This window comes from Ovis aries, chromosome 18 (assembly GCF_016772045.2).
Source record: "Ovis aries strain OAR_USU_Benz2616 breed Rambouillet chromosome 18, ARS-UI_Ramb_v3.0, whole genome shotgun sequence".
Lineage (NCBI taxonomy): Eukaryota > Metazoa > Chordata > Mammalia > Artiodactyla > Bovidae > Ovis > Ovis aries.
Window position 1 is genome coordinate 64,347,191 of NC_056071.1, and position 20,262 is coordinate 64,367,452.

At 44.2% G+C, this 20,262-nt stretch overlaps 1 protein-coding gene across 17 annotated transcripts in view; it reads left to right on the plus strand.

Annotated features, from left to right (window-relative positions):
- The window catches only part of PPP2R5C (protein phosphatase 2 regulatory subunit B'gamma), a 139,577-nt gene that overhangs the window by 35,803 nt on the left and 83,512 nt on the right, over positions 1-20,262 (plus strand). For 5 of the 17 annotated variants that reach the window (XM_012099048.5, XM_012099056.5, XM_042235504.2 and 2 more), the window contains exon 1: positions 5,840-6,047. The exons of 10 other annotated variants lie outside the window; for them this stretch is intronic. In XM_012099048.5, the coding sequence (XP_011954438.2) occupies positions 5,954-6,047 (94 nt within the window). In that variant the 5' untranslated portion in view covers positions 5,840-5,953. Of the gene's footprint in view, positions 1-5,839; positions 6,048-10,144; positions 10,277-19,193; positions 19,288-20,262 lie in introns of those variants that run through there. 2 more of the 17 variants (XM_042235509.1, XM_042235505.1) reach the window with 2 other exon arrangements.

A 20,262-nucleotide genomic window follows, 5' to 3' on the forward strand; every position in this document is an offset into this window, starting at 1 on the left:
TTTTTACTTTACAAATCCATAAGTACTTTTGATAAATGTGTAAAAAATTTCACTGTGTGGGATAATCCCTTTGATGTTAAGGTATTTTCTAGTATTTTAGAATCATAAATTTAAAATGTGATGCTCTCAAAATGAGTAAAATACTTTGAATTAACATAGGAGGTGAAAGACTTGTCTGCTGAAAGCCATTGAAGAAGACCGCAGTAAATGGAAAACACGTGTATTCATGGATTGGAAGACTTCGTCTTGTTAAAACCTCAGCACTACCCAAGAGATCCACAGATCCATTGCAGTCTCAGTCAAAATCCTAACAATGCTTTTTCTCAGACATAGAAAAAGACCCATTCTAAAATTCACATGGAAACTCCAGGGACCCTGTATAACCACAGCAATATTGAAAAAGAAGAACAAAATTGGAAGTCTTACATTTCCTGATTTCAAAGCTTGCTGCAAAGTTAAGGTAGTCAAATCAGTGTGGTACTGACCTCCTTGGTGGTCCAGTGGTTAGCCCTCTGTGTTCCCAGTGCAGTGGGTCCGGGTTCAATCCCTGGCCAGGGAGCTAGATCCCACATGCCCCAACTAAGAGGTCACATGCTGCAATTAAGACCCAGCACAACCAAATGGATTAATATATATCTATATGGAAACCAAGACATAGACACGAAGAGTATAAGAGATCAAGAAGTAAGCTGCCATATGCATGCCACATGGTTTTCTAGGATGCCACCACTCTGGGAAAAGGACAGTCTTTTCAAGAGTGGTGCTGGAAAAAAATGGATATCCACATGCAAAAGAATGAAACTGGACCCTTACTTTATACCGAACCTAAAAATTTAACAGTGGATCAAAGACCGAATACTGCCTTAGAGGAAAACATAGAGGAAAGTCTGTCATTAGACTTACCAGTGATATCTCAGACGCAACTCGAGAGCACAGGCAAGGAAAGCAGAAGTAGATAAATCGCACTACCTCAGAATTTAAAACTGTGCAGCAAAGGACACAACCAGCAAAATGAAAAGGCAACCCGTGAAATGGGAAGAAGGATTTCAAAATCATCTATCTGAAGAGGGATTAATATCCAAAACTTATAAAGAACTCCTGCGACTCCACAATGAGAAAACAACCCAATTTAAAAATGTGCAAAGAACTTGAGTAGACATTTCTCCAAAGGAGATACAGAAATAGCCAATAAGCACAAGAAAACATGACTAATATCTCTCATCATTAGGAAAATGCACATCAAAACCAGTGAGATACCACTTAAAACCTGCTAGGATTGCTGCTGTCAGAAAAACAGAAAATAGCCAGTGTTGGTAAGGATGTGGAGAAATTGGAACCCTTGTGCACTGCTGGTGAGAACGTAAAAAAAATGCTGCCACTTCGGCCCCTTGATGTGCAGAGCTGACTCACTGGAAAAGACCCTGATGCTGGGAAAGATTGAGGGCAGGAGGAGAAGTGGGTGACAGAGGATGAGATGGTTGGATGCCGTCACTGACTCAATGGACATGAGTTCGAGCAAGCTTCAGGAGATGGTGAAGGACGGGAGCCTGGCATGCCGCAGTCCATGGGGTCACACAGAGTCGGACATGACTGAGCAACAACAAGTGTGGAAAACAGCATGGCAGTTCCTCAAAAGCTAAAAATAGAATTACCATAATTTTTGGAGAATATACCCCCAAAAAATTGAAAGCAGAGACTTAGACATTTGTATATTCATATTACAGCAGCATTATTCTCAACAGCCAAAAGGCAGACACAGCCTGTGTCTATCAAGGGATCAATAGAACAAGATGTGGTATATCCCTGCGATAGAGTATTGTCCAGTCTTCAAAAGGGAAGAAATTCTGGCACATGATGCAACACAGCAGAACCTTAAGGACATTACACTGAGTGAAATAATCCAGTCACCAAAGGACAAAAGCTGCACAGTCTCACTCGTATTAAACATCAGGTACCCGGAGTCGTCATAGTCTCGGAGACCGAACGCGCAGGGGCCGAGGGGAGGGGGCTGGGGTGGAAGTGCTTAACAGGGGCAGACCTCCTGTCCTGCAAGATGAACCGAGTTCCGGGGCTGGACGGTGGCGATGCCAGCACATCACGATGAGTGTACTTCTGCCGCTGAGAGCGCGACGCTCTGAAATGGCAGAGACGGTAAATCTCACGTGTGCGCGCGCTGCCACTTCAGTCGGGTCCCGTTCTTTGCGACCCTAAGGGCTCCAGCCTGCCAGGCTTCTCTGCCTGTGGGATGCTCCAGGGAAGAATGCTGGAGTGGGCTGCTGTGCCCTCCTGCAGGGGATCTTCCCAACCCAAGCTCAAATCCATGTCTCGTTACATCTCTCGCATTGCAGGTAGGTTCTTTACCACTAGCCCCACCTGAGAAGGACTTTAGCACAAATTTTTGAATAACTATTTTTTTTTAAACTTGATGCTCACTCATGGCTACTACATTTCTGGAATAGACTCCCAGAAGTTAAATTACTTAAAGAATCTTTACATATTGCCAAATTTTATTGCTGAGCCTTATTTTCCAAAAGGATCAGTACAATTTATAGATTTGTTGTCAAGGGTACAACATGCCTTTACCAGTATTAATTATAATTTTTAAAATTATTGCTGATTTGACAGATGAATACTTTTCTTCATACAAAGACGAGATGGTTAGATGGCATCTCTGATTCAACGGACATGAGTCTGAGCAAGCTCCGGGAGACGGTGAAGGATAGGGAAGCCTGGTGTGCTGCAGTCCATGGGGTCCCAAGGAGTTGGACACAACTGAGCAACTGAACAGCAACAACTGATCAGTTATAGTTCTTTTGCAAACTGGATCATTTGACTTCTGAGGTCTTAGTTTTTTCTAATTATTGTTGTTGTTCAATCGCTCAGTCATGTCCGACTCTCTGTGACCCCGTGGAGTGCAATGCACCAGGCCTCTCTGTCCCTCACTGTCTCCCAGAGCTTGCCCAATTTTTTCGAGTAAATTATAGTATATTATTAACTTCTTGTAATTATAGCATTTATATTTCCTTTTGATTTTTGGAGGGAATATATAGAAATTTTGTAAATATTTTAACGTGAGGAATATCCCTAAGCATTGTCCAGTGTCTTTTAATTATCCTTTTCTAGCTTGAGAATCGATAGTCACTCCCCTTTTCTTCTCAACACTGTGGGGATTTGGCGGCGGGGCTGATTTGATTTTTTTTTTTTTTTAACTGCTTTTTTTTTTTTTTTTCAATTTTTTGACCCATCTATTTTATTTTGGTGTGAGCTGAAGACTTAGATTTTTGTCCACATGTAACCGATAGTTATCTGGATAATCTTCACCTTTCCATGGTTCTGAGCTTCCTTCTTTAATCAGATGGTACACTTGTATAACTACACTCACTGTGTTAGGGGCTGTTGCTTTCTGTCCCAAGACCTGTCTCCAGACTACATCACACTGTCCTCAGTTCATAAACTTTATAGTTGGCAGGACCTGCTTTTCTCATAAGTACTGTTCTCATTCTTCATGCTTTTTATTTTTCCAAGTGAACTTTAGAATTACCCAGAAAAATAAGACGCCTCCTCTGAATTTTGGATGGAATTGCTTTAAAACTATAAATCAGTTTGGGGAAATGTTAGCATCAGTTTATTTATCATATGTGTGCTTCCAGTCCAGAAACATACCTTATCTTTATTTGTTCAAGTCTTTTTTTTTCTTTCTCCATATTATTTATGTTTGTTTGCTTATTTATATTTTAGACTCTTATTTCACCAGTGATTTTCAGATCATAGACTTCAAGTTCTTTAAAGAGCTACTTCATATGCATAAGGCTTCAAAAGAGCATGGGGGAAAATCACTAATAAAGTTGAGATCTTTTGATCCACGATCATTAGGAAAAATACATCAAGAAGTGTCTTCCCTTTTTCTTTGACTTTAATCTGTATATTTCATATAAAGATTCTAGGAGTCTTTTCCTGCTATTTCTGCATTCCACTCATCAGCACGGTCTTAGGACAGGCATATTTCCCCTTCTCATCTCATATGAAATATTAAACTGTTTGAGAACAAATCACTGTCTCTTTAGGGTATAGATCTGCATTAAGCATCTGCTTTCTGACCCCTGGGGAAGTCCCCTGCAAGCCTGGATCCTGGCTGCACTTGAGTCTGAGTTCATCTGAGTACGGTGACAGTAAGTCCTCGGAGAGCCATCCTTGCGCATCTGATAGACTCAGAGGGTCAGCAGCCAGGATCTGAATTCACAGCACCTGCCTCAGAGCACCAGCTGTTCAGAGAGCAGAGGAGCCAGGCAGGTGGGCGGCAGGTGGGCTCAGGTGGGGCGAGCCCGCTCCCATGACACCCATTCCCCGTTGCTTGCTGTGAGTGAATTCATGGCCCGGCTTTGGGATCCAGCAGCGTCCTTCAGCTCTGTGGATGAGGGGCCAGGGTAGGATTTGGTGTGCTTTTATTTGCGTATTTTTTAATGGCTGTTGATCCACACAGTAAAATACTGCCTTCTCACTTAGTGTGGGGGCACCTAATCGGCACCCCTGAGCGACTACCGTTCATGTGCTGGTTGAAATGGGGTGCGTGCCGGCCCACGGGTGTAGCTGCAAACCCTAGCCTATTTCTCGCCGTTGTGAGTCATGTCTAGAAACCAAAGGGCTTTTTGGTTCTTGTTCACAAACTGGGGAAAGTGGGGATGGCAGGAGTTGTGTGAGAACTTATAAAGCGAGAAGACATGGTTTGGACAGACTTAGCTGTGTGTGTGTGTGTGGAGTGAGGAATTTTTTTGGATAGACTTAGTTGTATGTGTGTGTGTGTGGAGTGAGGAATTTTTTTCAGTTCTGCTTGGCACAGAGACTTTTCTTATAGCATATTCACTTTCATTTGGAGCTAGTAATAACCTTATTGTAGGGAATCATCTCGCCAGCACACACACACACCCCTCCCCAGGATACTCTGATTCAGAAATGATGTCCTTTCTTGGAGCAGCTTTTTATATGAACCTTTTTTGAAGATAGGAGACTAAGAGCTGAATAACAGCTTTTAATACTAGCCCCATAAAAAGAAGGGAAATATCTTTTTTAATTAAAACATTTTAATTTAAACAAAATATGAGAAATAAAGTGGTATGTTGACCCTTTTTTAAGGTATAAAAATAAACACCTACATTTTATTTTATGACTTTAATTTTCACAGCCAGGTGGTGTAAATACCTTTAATTTATAGCACTTTCTAGCTATTGCATTTAAAACTTTCATTTTTCCATGTAATTTTTAAACTGAATTTTTCCAATTAAAAAAAAAATTAGACCCTGAGGGGAAAAAAAAAAACACTGTTTGAGGATTATTAGTTCATAACTTGGTAGTAGGAAAGGGTGATAGAACAAGAGTTCAAACTAATGAATTGAGATTGTGTAATATTTAAATAGTCATTTGCATTTTAAAAAATAGGTTGTCCAAATGCTAAATATGATACAGATATTAAAGTAATTAGAAAACAGGAGGTGGCCAGGTGGGTATAAAGTACCGGTGAATCTGGGGTACCAGATAAATGTGAAAATTTAAAGTTCACGTAGACACATATGCGTACTTTTTTTTTTTTTCTTTTTGGTGGCTTTCTCAGAATCATTTGTTTATAGTCTGGCTGGAGTTGTGGCCTCAGTCCTGCCCCTTGAGAGATGGGATCTTTGCCTAAAAGTTAGTGAGAAATGAAGCCTGAGAAAGCCAAAAACTGTCCAGGCTTCTCACACACACTGACAGCCAAACAGAGCGCTCTTTCCATTTGCAGTTTTTTTAGTGTCATTTTAAGTTGCAGCTTCTGGCCAATCAGCGAGCCCTGTGCCTGCTGACATCACGAAGCAGCCAGTTCCCTCCAGCTGCAGAGAGCTTCAGTTTGTCTTTTTTTTTTAAACTAAAATGGAGGCTGGGTTCTTGCCTTAAGGAGTACATTGCCTTTCCCGCTGAAGTCTAGATGTTGACATGTAATAAGGCGGGCAGCAGGATGGTGGTGGATGCGGCCAACTCCAATGGGCCTTTCCAGCCCGTGGCCCTTCTCCATATTCGAGGTAAGTTATTGTGTGTTTCACTGAAACGGAACCTTCTGTGGTTAGTTAATAAATGGCCATTGTGCTTCAGATAAGAAAAGCAGGAAGTCCTTTCTAGCAGAATTCACCCCGTTTCGCGGCAGACCTAACCGGAGGAGGCTGGGTGTGTCACTGCAGTTTGGCATTTTACGAACTACTTACAGAATTTGAGTCTTGAGAGAGGCCTTGCATGCATAGTTCAAAGCTGGTTTTTCTGCTTTCTGCTCGTTCTCCCATCCCCCTTTCAGAGCCGTGCTGATGTCAAAGGATGTGAAGTCACTGCCCGGGGAAGGCGTTGGGTGGGGGTAGGAAGGAGAGGCGGGCGGCACGCCTGGCCTGGCCAAGTTGTCTGTGCGCAGAGTTTCTGTTACAGATGCGTTGCTTGATTAACACCCCGAAGGTTTCAGCGGGGACACATCCCTGAATTAGAGGTGAACTGCAGTCAGAAAACATGCAGGAATGACCAGAAAAGAACTTCCCTTTTTAAAAGGATGGTTTTCGTCCTTGCCATGGAGCCTAAAAGAGAAATATGCTTGTGCTTTGAAATACTGAAATCCATTGTGGGTCATAATTTCTGAGCTGTTAGCCTGTTTATGGGATAGGAGCAGACACTTTGCATTTAAATAGGCTCTGTATTGACATTTGCCCTAAAAATTTTAAGTGGCAGCAAGTTTTCAATGTGTGTATAGATCACTTTTAATACAGTTTGCCAGTCATACTTTATACAAAATTTGAATTCAGAATTTAGCTTAAAATTTATCCAAAACTTAGCTTAAAAACACAATTACCATAGTAAATTGATAATTATATTAAAACATAGGTATCAGGATAATTGTATACTTTTTCTTAAGCATTTAAAAATGTTTCTTATACAAATTTTTTGTTCGTATTTGGGTGAAATAGAAAATGATAGTTAAGCAAGCTTCATCAAATCACTTTAAAATGTATATAATATCACAGCTCTGTCCTAACAGAACAGTTTTGACTGTCAGGACCCGTGCTAAGGAAGGGTTGGGGCAAGCTCTCCAGGTGACTAATAGTCTGTATGACTAAAATGCCAGGCAAGGTTTTTCAGATCCTAGGGTGTACCCAGGGAAGGAAGATGAAACTACATGAATACCCAGCCTGTTGGAATCAGAGAGGGGTTGCCTTTTCTCTCCAAACCCTCTGTAATGAAGCTGGTGGCAGTTAACGTCCACAGTGACCAAGCCTGCAGGTCCCCTTGTTTTGCGGCGCAGCCAGGAAAGAGCAAACGTTGACCGCAGTTAGCACTCAGGTGTTTTAGCTGCAGGAGCCAAGCTGGCTAAAACAAAATGATGGTGTTTCTATTTAAGTTCTTAAGCAGGGACTGATTGAGTTAGTAATAAGAAAATTTTATTGCACGTGAAACGTTTATTTTTAAACTTTCAAGGTATCTTCTAATAAATAACAGATTTTTTTTTTTAGCTTGAGTTTAATGTACCTTTTTTTTTAAGCTATGAATTTATTCCAAACTGGAATATTTGATTTTATATCTTATACCACATTGATTTTTTTTTTTTGTTGTTTAATTCTAAGACTTTACTGTGACCAAGCTGGGTGTTTTGTGGGGTTGGTTTTTTGTTTTTTGTTTTTTGGGTTTTTTTTTTTGCTGTTGGTTGAATTGTTGGTGGTTCTCTAATTGTGAGGGGGAAAGTAGTGAAGTGTACTAACTTACAAGAGACTTGAGTGTTTAAGAAGGAATAACCGGTAGTAAAACTTAACTGCTGGTTCAAACGGTGAACTAGTTAAAACTTGAAAAACGCTTGATTTACTCATAAGCACTTTTGAGAGCAAGCACATTCATGAGTGGTTTAGCAAAATTTATTTTTACTGTATTGGCTTTTAGAGTCTTGATCAGTTTCATCTCCACTTAGCCTCTCCTCTGTGTGTCCAGCGCTGAGGGTCCTTCCCCAGAGGGCTCGATGGTCTACTGGAGGGACCCACACAGGGGCCCCAGGGCAGGAGGGCACGGGAGCTGAGTCTGGGCGGGTGTGGGGAAGCGGGGGGGGGGGGGGGGGGGGGGGGGACTGATGTCTCCTGGTGCTGGGAGGGGGCCGGCAGCCCTGGGGCTTACCTCCGACTCCACTTCCCTGTGCGTTTAGAGAAGAGGGGTCTTCCCCACAGAGGGAAAAGAGCAGCCCGCGGCACCCAGCCTATAAGTGGTAGGGCCAGAATCCCAACCCAGGCAGTTGTTTTGTTTTGTATGGAATTTTTCTTCAATTCATTTTAAAATAGAAAGTTTGGCTGTTTGTAGAACCTTTTGCCACAGGATTCTAGAAATAGTAGTGTTTTCCCCTCAACATTTTATCAATATCCATCTGTTTCACTGGCCTCTGATGTATGACAGTTTTGGGGCCTAGGATTCATTTTTTCATTCATTTTGCAAATACTTGAGTCCCTATCACCTCGTGCCAAGCAGGTTCCTAATCTGGAGTATGAAGCAAGCACCATGGCCCAGCTTTCAGAGCTTACGGTCCATAAGCAGTGCAGTTCCTGGATTGGTTAGTAGCCCCAGTTGGCTTGACACTCATCTCCTGTTACGTAGCCTAGAGTTTGTGATCAATGTAGTGAATTAGCATGTCCTAAGTGTGACCGGAGAAGGCAATGGTAACCCACTCCAGTTCTCTTGCATGGAAAATCCCATGGGTGGAGGAGCCTGGTAGGCTGCAGTCCATGGGGTCGCACAGAGTCAGACATGACTGAGCGACTCCACTTTCACTTTTCACTTTCATGCATTGGAGAAAGCAAAGGCAACCCACTGCAGTGTTCTTGCCTGGAGAATCCCAGGGACGGGGGAGCCTGGTGGGCTGCCATCTATGGGGTCGCACAGAGTCAGACAGGACTGAAGCGACTTAGCAGCAGCAGCAAGAAGTGTGACAGGAACATGTTGTTGAAACTTAGCCTAAATTTTTCTGTCTGGAGAAGGAGCAGCGTCACCTGGAACTTGGTGGCTGTAAATTTAGCTTGATGACTTAAATCCTGTCCTCCCAGGGCTGACCAGGAGACCTGTCTGTGGTGGCGGGAATGTCCTCTGTGCTGGCCACTGCAGCAGCCCTCGGTCACAGGTGACTGCTGAAACCTCAAAATGTGGCTAGCGCAACTGAGAGGTGGAATGGTTAATTTTATTTTGTTTTGGCTATTTGACATTTAAATAGACCCGTGTGTAGTGGCTGTTATAGCAGTTCTAGACTGGGATCGACAGACTCTTTCAGGAAAAGCTGGGGAGTCGATGTTTTTGGCCGTGAAAGCAGCCACAGATAGGAATGACCATGTTCCAATAAAGCTTTATTTACAAAAACAGGGGGCTGGCCAGATTTGGCCCATGGGACACAGTTTGCCTCCCCCACCCCCAGCCCCCAACCCCGCCACCAGTCAAGACTTTTCCTTGAATTTTAATTGCCGATTAAGCATAGTAAGATGTCTGTCACTTCCAGAGCCAGGTTTAAGGCAAGAATAGCTGTGCCAAAAAAGATGCTGATGGTCAGAAAGGAAGATCTGCTGTCCATCCGGATCCAGCTGGGTTTTATTCCGGCCTCAGGAAAGCCATTATGTGCTCTGATCTGAGAGTCGGTTGGCGAGTCCGGTCCCTGAAAGACTGATGGGTCGCCAAGGCCTGGTGGGGAGCTGGGGAGCAAAATGTTCTTTTTGTGTAAAACCCCTTTTTCTTGGGGAACGGAAGTCTGATTGTAGGAAAAGTCTGTCTTCTCACAAGTGTTCCTGAGTCACCGATTCGAGGAAAGGTGTTTACCTTTCCAATAGAAATTTCGAAAAGAATGATCCAGGGGCAGTGTGGAGGTCGAGGCCCAGGGCTTCCTTTCTGCCTCAGCCCACCTGATGGCTTAGCCCGTGCTGCTGAGCCCCGCTGCGCACGCGCACACGGGCTTCCAGGCATGGGGTGCTCCTGCGTGGCTGAAGCCAGTAAACGTCGTGAGGGTGGCTGCCCTGCGCTGTCCTCACCCTCCAGAATTAGGAAGGAAATCGGGTCATTGACTACAGAAAGTGAAAGCACACCCCCCCCCCCCAAAAGACCTCACCAGAGACTCTCTCTCTCCAAATAGAGAGAACCAGCCCCAGGGTGTTCATTGTGTAGCTGTCCTCTCTGTGAAGCGACTTTTTAGAAGCACACCTTGAAAGCTACCTGAGTGAGCCTCTGCATAAGTCACCGTTCCTGCCAGCGAGGAATGAGGAAGGTAACCAGAGTAACGAGGAGCTCTCTGGGGGGTGGTGTGTGTTTATGTAAAGCCCACACACCTTTTGTTTATTAGTCTTATCTGAACTGATCATATTTTTTTCATTAAAAGATGCTAATTATGTAGAAGAATAAGTAGGTATGGTTAGTAGTCAGGAAAAGGGTGCTTTGCATCTAGGAACGGTCCAAGTCCTCCCAGGCACAGCCGTTTGGGGTGCACCACACCCCATTTCCATACGTCAGGTACCCCCACGGGGCGTTCTCCCCCGGGCCAATGACCTGCCAGATGCAACAAGCCTTTGTGAACACTGACTTGTTCTTCCCAGCCCTGCTGCCTGGGAGGTGGCTTGGACGTCCTTGACACTCTTCCCCAAGGTCACCAGCCTGTAAGTCCCAAGTCCTCTGTCCTGCCCCTCCGCCAGCTCCACGACCCCAGGCCACTGCTGGTGGTTCTCCCAGAGGAAACACAGCCATGTGTATCATCTTCTGGTATTTCCTTTTGGCCTTTTTTGGAGACCCAGCTAGAGCAATCTTTGGGGGGCTTTGGATTGCCAAGTGATCAAATAGGATAAGGCACCCTTCCATCAGTTCAGGTCCTGGCCACGCAGAACATCCCAGACCAGAGGCTGGGGCGTGGGCCAGTGCAGGCAGGGGCATGCAGACCCCTGCCCCATCTCCCCCCATCTGCTTCCAGACAAGGCCCGCCTCACCTCCTCTTCCCTGTCAGATGGAAAAGGAACATCAAAGATGCAGAGAACTCCCAAGCCTGGGCTGGTTTCTCTCACTAATGTACTTAAGGAAAAGTCTTGCTTATTCATCTTGTAGAGACATTGGCTCACGTGCGCAAGGACAAACTGCAACAGCCAGAAAAATCTGGTTTTGTTTTAGGCCCTTGAATTATTCATAAATCAAAACCCCTTCTAGTTGAAAAGAAAAACGCAAGAGATGTAAAGTCGAACATAGTGAATGAGTCTGTATCAGATGTTTGTTCTAAAGACAAAACAAAATCAAACCTGCAGAAGACATTGGTGTGGCTGTTGTGGAATTTTCTATGGAATTACCATTAGTTTCAAAGAGATTCTGATTTGTAGGAACTTTCCTCATCCTTAGGAACTGCAGATGGAAGTATTTAAATTCGGGTGAAGTATTGTGATCTCTGCACCTTACTTCAAACAGCAAAGAGAAGAGTAACTGTAAAGCAAATATGCTCATATCCCTAGTTGTTGAATCTAAGGAAGTGGGTATATAGGTATACAAGTATATACAAGGAATACAAGTATTCGCCTTCCATGTAGGTTTAAACTTCTTCATAATGTTTGAAATGTCTTTAAAATGTTCTGCTTTAGAAAAAAATGTGCAAAGGACATGTAATTACTTAGAAATTGTTTCCTAAGCAGTGAGCAGTGGCCTTTCATATTCAAGCTTGGGCCTTTCTTCCATTTTCCCTTTTACTCCCTTGCTAATAAATGAGTGGCCCGTGGTGAAATGATGAGGCAGGGGCATGGTCATTTCGGGTGGGCTGGGGCTAAGACCCTGTAGCCCAGCGCCTCGCGGGTGGGTTCCCTGACAGCCACACCATCTTACCAAACAGTGTTTTGTGAGGTGTACACCTTTTTTTTTTAATGTTTATTGGCATTTTTATTGGTCTTTTAAAATGTAACAGTTTAAAGCACACTCTCAGGTAAAAGCAAAGTTCCCTCTGAACTTGACAGGCGCGGTGCTCAGTGGTTAAAGGCAGGGTTCAGAAGTCACGGGGGTCCCCACCGTGGGTTAGCTGAGCCATTTCAGGCAAGCTCACTCATTTCCCTGCCAGAAATGGGAAAGAAATGGGGGGTTGTCAAAGGATCTACCTGTCTGGATTTTATGAGGGTTAGTTAAATGAGTGAATGCGTGTGAAACGCTTCGCACGGCGCCTAGTGCTGTGAGCCCGCGGGCCGTGTTCGTGGCTGCTGTGGCTGTCCTCTTTTCTAGGTCGTGGTGGTGACTTAGAGCCCAGGCCTTAACCACAGCTTGTTATTCTCCTGCCTCCCTGTTGCCTGTACCTGCTCCTCTGTCTCTATCTGCTCTCTCTCCCTCCCCCGTTTACCAAGCCTCTCTTCCTGCAAGTTGCTTGTCGTTTCTTCACCTGGAGGAAGTCGGTGTCACTGATGACCCTGGAGTGTGTGCCCTGTTCTGCTTGTGGATCGCGTACAGAATTGCCTCATCAGGCGACCCTCGGATGACCATCAGCCACTCCGTTCGGCGTGTACTGATGACCCCCATGCAGACTCCTTGCTCTCAGGGGTCCAGCCTGTAACAGGAAATCAGCATTTAATACAGCCCTCTCCTCACCCCATTTTTAACTCTTTTGAAGAAAGCCAGTTTAGCATAAGATGTATAAGGGATTCTCCTTTAAGAAGTTAGCGATTTTGTCTGTGGTTAGTCCCAAATAGGACAATAGTTCATTGTCTTTAAATGCAGATGTTGCTTTCTGATGCATTAGTAATTTGACTTCCGAAAGTTTACTGTCATATGGTCAAATCCCATTATGTTAGAATTCCTGAACTCCTTTTTTGTGTGGGGATTTTTAAATTAGGATAGTATTTGATGGGACTTCCCTAAGTGGCCCCCGTGGTTAAGGCTCCGGCACTTCAGATGCACCGGACGCAAATTCAGTCCCTGGTTGGAACTATTGGGTTGGCTAGAAAGTTCCTTCAATTTTAAGGTTAAAAAATAAACCTTTCATTTTTACCAAAAACTTTATTGAACAGCCCATTTTGTTCCACTGCCTTCTGCCATTTTTCAGGCAACTTCATAGTTCCTTCTTCCCAAAACATTTTATCTTTTTGAGCAGAGAACTGTCCCAGGTGCCCTTTACAGTCTTTCAGGGAATCAAAGTTTTTCCCCTTAAGAGAATTTTGTAAAGGTTGAAATAAACAGACCATCCAAAGGTGCAATGTCTGGTTAACACGGCTGATGAATCAGAACTCCAGCCAAGCTGCCACAGTTTTTGCCTAATCATCAAAGCAACGTGTAGTCTTGTTGCGTTATCCTCATGGAAGATGAGGATGCATTTTCTGTTGACTGATTCGACACTTTTCATGTCAAGTGCTGCTTTCAGCTGCTCTCCCTGGGAGCGATACCTGTTGGGGTCAGTTGTTTGGTTTTCCAGAAGGAACTCACACCAGAGGACTTGCTCCCAGTCCCGCAGTGTACACAGTGTCACTTTCTTTGGGTGAAGACCGGCGCCTTTGCGGCGGCTCACGGCGGCTCGTTTCGCTTGCTGTGCAGCCTCTTCCATTCCGCATCATCACACAGTGTCCACTTTTCACCACCCATCACAATTTGTTTTGAAAACAGAACATTTTTTGTGACGTTTAGCAGAGTCCCATGAGGAAATATGGTCAAGGTTTTTCCCACCGCCTCCTGCTTTGCTTACGAGGAACCCAAACATCAGAGCGATTAACATAACCAAACTGGTGCAGATGATTTTCAGAGGCTGATTTGGATATTTTGAGTATGTTGGCCATCTCCTGTGGCGTATAATGTTGATTGTTCTCAATTAATTTCTCGATTTGGTCACTGTCAACTTCAACTGGTCTGCCCGACCAAGGAGCATTGTCCAGCGAGAAACCTCCAGCACGAAACTTCACAAACCGCTTTTGACATATTCCATCAGTCACAGCACCTTCTCCATACGCTGCACAAGTCTTTTTTTTTTTTACATGTCAGTTGTGTTTTTACCTTTCTTGAAATAATAAAGCATAATATGCTGAAAATGTTGCTTTTTTTCTTCCATCTTCAGTGGCTACTACAAATAGCTACACAATCCACCAGTTTTGATGTTCTGGGTTTTTGTTTTTTTTTTTTTTGACTCATGCTGATATGACAGCTGTCACAATACAATTGAACAAAATTGTTTCGAATGAAGTAAAAGGCAACTAAGTGCTACAAGAAGCATCTTATGGAAAAAAACCAAAGAACTTTTTGGCCCATCCACATGCCACGCACCCAAAAAAAAAAGACAGTATTTGAACCAACTGAGATCCAAACTATAACCTTGTACCTTACTGTTTCAAGTTTTACTACTGTAGTATTTCTAATAGAACTTGAGTTGTTGACACCTGTTTGGTTAACCTTTACAGTCTCTGCTTTGTCATTGATGCGTGTGAACTTCATTTGAATTTTTGTCTGCTTGCTGTGTTATTCACTAGCAGTGTGTTCTAATTATGATAGTTCAACTTATAAAGTTATGAGCATAGTAATGTTTCCTAAGGAACAAGCTCAGTTTTCCTAAATTGCTGGTCCTTTGTGCTTGGTAACTTCAAGGAGGAAGAAGAGGCGGGGACCAGGGAGGCACTGTGTATGTTTGTAGACCATTTTGGCATATATACGACCAGAAGTTGTTCTCGCCTGGTAGTAGGAGCTTCTCCAGGGGTGGCGTATGATAACATTGTATTCACAACTCTGCAGGTGTCCTCAGTGTTTGCATAAAGCAGTGGTCAGTGGGCCCCTGGAGTCCCTGAGATGCTCTCAAGGGAGCTGCAAGGTCACAGTGGTCTCCAGTATTGCAGGCAGATTCTTTTACCATCTGAGCCACCAGGGAAGCCCTTTCTCAAGAATACAACAGCCTTTTTTTTTTTTTTTTTTTTTTCCTCTTTCACTGTGTGGCCATTTGCCCTGATGGTGCAAAGGCGGTGATGGGTAAAATAGCTCCTTTCGCGGAGCAGGCCATGGTATCCAGCTGGAGACCACCACACACCCCACCATGTCGCACAGATCTGACCCAAGACTATCCTTGATGAAGCATGAAATGGTTAGTTTTATTAGAGCTCAGCTTTCGCGCACACACCTTTTAATAACATTATGTGGATGACACAGAGTTCACATGGAGCCCGCGGGCGCGCTGCGGTGCTGTGATGGTCTCCAGGAATAGTGCGCAGCTGTGTGAGTTGCGAGCTGAACTGGCCTTTTTTCAGGAACATTATTTTTACTTGAAAGAACAAGAGACAGACAAATTGGGTTAGTAAGAGCTGAATATTTGACATATGCTTTCTCAATAGTGAAGTGAAAGTGAAAGTCACTCAGTCCTGTCCGACTCTTTGCAACCCCATGGACTATACAGTCCATGGAATTCTCCAGGTCAGAATACTGGGGTGGGTAGCCTTTCCCTCCTCCAGGGGAGCTTCCCGACCCAGGGATCAAACCTAGGTCCCCCGCATTGCAGGTGGATTCTTTACCAGCTGAGCCACCAGAGAAGCCCATTCTCGAGAAGGAATAAAGGAAGCCTGTCAGTTCGGGTAACAACAGTGACACTCTTAGTTGCCCAGGATAAAACTCAAACTTGTAAGCAAAAGTTTGAATTTTGGGAAACTGCCAGCATGAGCTTGACAGCTCCCGGTGCTGACGACTTCTGATGATACTGACAAATGGGGCTTCTTGATCTGAACGACGGAAGAGCTGCATGACTGCACACCAACATATTCAGAGATGCTGCAAACATTCGTGGGCAGGAGAGGCGTTCAAAGTGCAGGACACACCACAGGGTTTGATGTCACTGAAACATCATCAGTATGGTTTCATATTCCATGTTGCAGCTAAGCTTTCAGAAACTACTGCTTTTTGAACATTAGCATAGACTTAAAGAAGAATAACCACAGTTTTTTTTAAATGTCATTGAAATACCTCCCTTTTCCAACTAAACATGTGGTGAAGGCTGGACTTCTTTTTGTATACTTCAACCAAAATACCAAATCGGACAACAGTATAGAGGCAGAAATGCAGGTCTGCCTGTCTTCTATTAAGTCAGATTTTATAAAGAGATAAGCAAAAATATAAAACAGTGTCATTTTTCTTGCTATTTTTTAATACAGGTATTTTCATGATAGTTCAGCTAACATGCAATGAGCCTGTTACCTTAAGTGAATCAGTCAGTACGTCTTTTAAACCCTCTCTAATTTGGTATCATTAAGTAGAATCCATGTGATCCACGCTCTTCAGGGACCTCCAGACTGTTTTTAGAGGACATGATTCTGACACCAAAAACAATTGAAAACTCTTGGCCAAGAAAGCTCTGTAGCATGAGCTGGACTTGCTGGACCCTGTTTTTACTAAGTCTCTGTATTTGTCTCTCCTCCTCTCTCTCAACAAAAAAAAATTTTCTAGATTAACTAATCAGCTAATAATGGATATAGGTCTCCCAGGCCACAGTGGGAGCCAGTAACTCTGCTCAGCATGTGGGAAGTGGAGTCACCCCCAGGCCTGGGCCCTCTCTTTTGGCATTAATTGGCTCCCTTTTATCTTTTTCTGATCTTTTTTAAAAATCCATATGTGAATATTGCCACTACGAAATTTTTTTTGAATTGGAAATAAAACTAAAATTATCCTTAGCCTTGTCCCCAAAATGAGTCTCCTACCTTCCCTGGCATCTCAGAGAAAATTGTTTGGAGTTTGCTGTGTATCATTTTACACATGTGTGTGAATGTGTATTCACACTAAGTGTAAATGTGGATTTATCTACTGACTGGTAGTATGTAGTATTTTTTGTTTTCTGTTTTTTTGTGGATTTTTTTTCCCTGCATTTTGCTGCTTGTGGATTCTTCGGCCAGGGATTGAACCCAGGCCCTTGGCAGTGAAAGTGCCCAGTCCTAACCTCTGGACCACCAGGGAATTCCCTGTTTGTTTGTATGTTTTTATTTCTTAAGACAAAAAAGCTAGCATGATAGTAGTTTTGGAGAACTCAGCCTTTGACAAGGCTTGAACGTGTTGATAGCTCTGTGAACTAATTCCTAATGCTCTTAGCTAAGTGTGACATTAGAGTATCCTGAATCGTGCTGTGTATACATACACGGCATAAATTCTTTAAGTGCGGTCCCACACTTCTCTGCGGATTTGGTTTAAACCCCCCTGGGACAAGGTGGGCATCTGGCGGGAGGCTGCAGCGAGTAGAGCCTCTGGCTCATGCCCAGGGGCGATCTCGGGTGCTTGCAGCACACAGCCAGGTGGCACCGAGGCTCTGTGCTCGTCGTGCAGAGGTCCAGAGGGAGCGTCCGCGGGCAGACCTGCCCAGGCAGTGAGTGGTGAGGCTCGTCGGACTGGAGCTGGGCTGGCTTCTCCCACACCTCCCCACTGGAGGTGTGGCCCCTTCTCTGTGCTTGAGGCCTGGTCCCCAGGAGTCATCTTACCTGAGACACCACCGGTGACCCACCTTTGCCTGCTTTTTAGAATATTTTCCTAGATGTTGAAAACACTGGGGGCTTGTCAATTTAGTGGACCCCCTTCTTAAATTAGATCCAGTCACGTCGCAGTCGAGCTGTCAGATTCAAGGCTAAGGCCTAACAGTGTGTCTTACAGGGTTACTGGGGTCCTTGGCTGTCTCCAGACCTTCCTGAGTCTATGAATGTGCTATATTTTTAAATGCATTTGATTAAATTACTTGTTTTTCAAGGGAATTGAAAGAAAAGAGCTGAGATTCAAATTCTAGCCTCCTGTCCCTGAGGACAGAAGCACGTGATGAGAATAAGCAGATTGCTCCTTTTATCCTTAAGAGAAATGCTGCACTGGTAGAGAACTTGAGTGACTGGTTTTTGGGGGTTTTTTTATGACTTTAATAAATTTAAAAACATTATCTCTTTGCAGTAAAGTCACAAATGACATTTTATTGAAGAAGCATTATTCATCTTAAACAAAGGTTAACTTAAGTTTACACTTTAAGCCAAAGTTAAACTTGCAAAGTCCTGATGTCTTTTTGCTTATCTTCTTCCTCTCTGCCTGCTTCTTCCCATTAAGCACTCTCCTTTCTTATTTTGTCTCATTTATTCTTCAGATGAGGCTGTCAGATCTTGAAACGGACCTTTTCTAAGGCATGTAACTTTCCTTGGGTTGACTTATTCAAATAATAGTGTCGGTGGATATGAATTCTGGATTTTTCACTTCTAAGTTTTGTGCACAGTTAAACATAAATTTTCAAATATTGATCTTGAATTTTGGCACTTAATTTGATATGCACTGCAATTGTCGGTACCCAGTTAAACATAGACCTTCCCATCTGCCTGGATTGGGAAGACAGCTTTGGGGAGTATATGCACATGTATGCGCTCACATGTGTCTCTAAAGCCAGACACCAACTTAGTTCAGTTGGTAGCCTTGTTGTTTAGTATATTGCCTTGATCATCTGCTTATTTGAGCCTTTCTTCTGTTTTAAAAAAGGAGGAGAGCCCCGAAGTGAAATGTAAGCTAAACCGGGATTATAATTTTAACACTACATCATGTTAAAAAATATAAAGGGGCATTTAAGAAGCATATTCGGTAATGTGTTCTCTACCAGGAAACAGGGACTTATCAGCCAGTTACTCGCCTTGACTGTGACATCCATAGTAACTCAGACACGCCACCCAGGTAAATATTTAGATGGGTTAGGAGTGTGCAGAACCGAGGCAAGGCCACGCAAGGGCTGGTGCAGCTCAGGCATCGGCCATCCCAGTGCATGGCCCTGCATCCCGTCTGGTACACTAAGCACTGCCATCATCCATTTCTTGCAGGGTTTTTCGAAACTGTGTCGCCTAGAGAGAAACTGTTGAGGAGGGCCGGCTCTTACTCGGGGCAGTTCGTCCTCCCGTGTGATGCCCAGAGGCCGATGGAGGCTGCAGTTGTTTGTCATTAGCGCCCAGGAACCTTTTCATCTTCAGAGCACCTTGCAGGTGTTCATTAACCATCCCCTCTCTCCTACGAGGCAGCAAACAGGTTTTATTAGTCCCTCTTTTACAGTTGTGGAAGCCAAAGCAGAGAGGTTCCTGGCCTTGCCCGAGGTCAGAAGGACGAGCTCCTGGGTTTCCTGAGTCACGACTCCCGGCCCACACCCCTCTGGTGTGCGCACTGCGGCTCTCGCAGCCCCTTTATCACAGAGATCTAGCAGCGCGGTGCTCTCTGCTCTGTTTCTCAGAGGGGTGGAGAGTGCCGTGCAGCTGGAACCAGGTTAGTTGATCTTATGGTGTCATCTAGAAAAGCAAGAGATGCAGATTCTGGGTCTTGAAGGTAAGAGCTGTGCCTTGGGGGTTTGTGGGTATGGATGAAGTTAACTGAGTGGAGCCTTAAAGCGCACCCACTTGCCCTTAGCATAACCTACCTGGAAGCTCCTGTTGAAGAAACACAGTCTCCGGGACTGCTTTCCACTTGGTCCAAGGACCTCGCACGTCCCAAGAGATTTACGTCAAAGCTTTGTTTTCACCATAGCTAACAAGAGTATTTCAATGCTGAACATAAACTTACGACTGGTAAAGATTCCTCATGAGTGATCTTAGAATTTAGAACAAAGTAAGATATATTGTTCTGTTGTAATAGAATTTGGAGCTTTCGGGCGGTAGGGAGGAGAGACATTCTTTATCTGAAAACTGGCTGTTTCAGTATAAGCATTTGTCCAAGGGGAAACACTAGAAAGGACAACTGCTTTTGGATGATGTATACAATTGAGAGGATGTTTACATTTTAAAAATAGTTTTTTAAAAGCCAGTGAGCTCATGTCCCTGATTTTCATAAAGCTCTGAGATGTTTCCTTCCTCATTCTTTGCTCCGAGAGCTCTGTGCACGTGTTCTTGTTGAATGCAGCACTGGCAGCATAGCAGCACTCCGGCCTTCACTGTGCCAGAGAAGGTTAAAATTAAGACCCCAAACTTATAGTCCACCAGGTTTGTTTTGATGGGAAGGAAAACTTGATGGAATATAGAGAACGAAATTTAGTTGTGGCCTTCTGGCCCTCTAAAGCTTTGTCTCCTTCCCTGAACAGATATTTATAAATCACCACCCTGGTGGTCGGTGCTGTGCTGGGCGCTGTAGGTGCACTGCTGAGCACTGAAGGTGCATGTCTGGGCGCCTTCAGGTTGGCACTGGGGAAGAGAGAGTGGTCTGGCCGAGGGGGGCGGGGGCGGGGGCGGGGAGGCCTCACCAAAGTCATCCTGGATAAGCTCACTGGTGGTCCCCAGGAGCTGGCAGGGACCAGGGGTGACTCGTTCA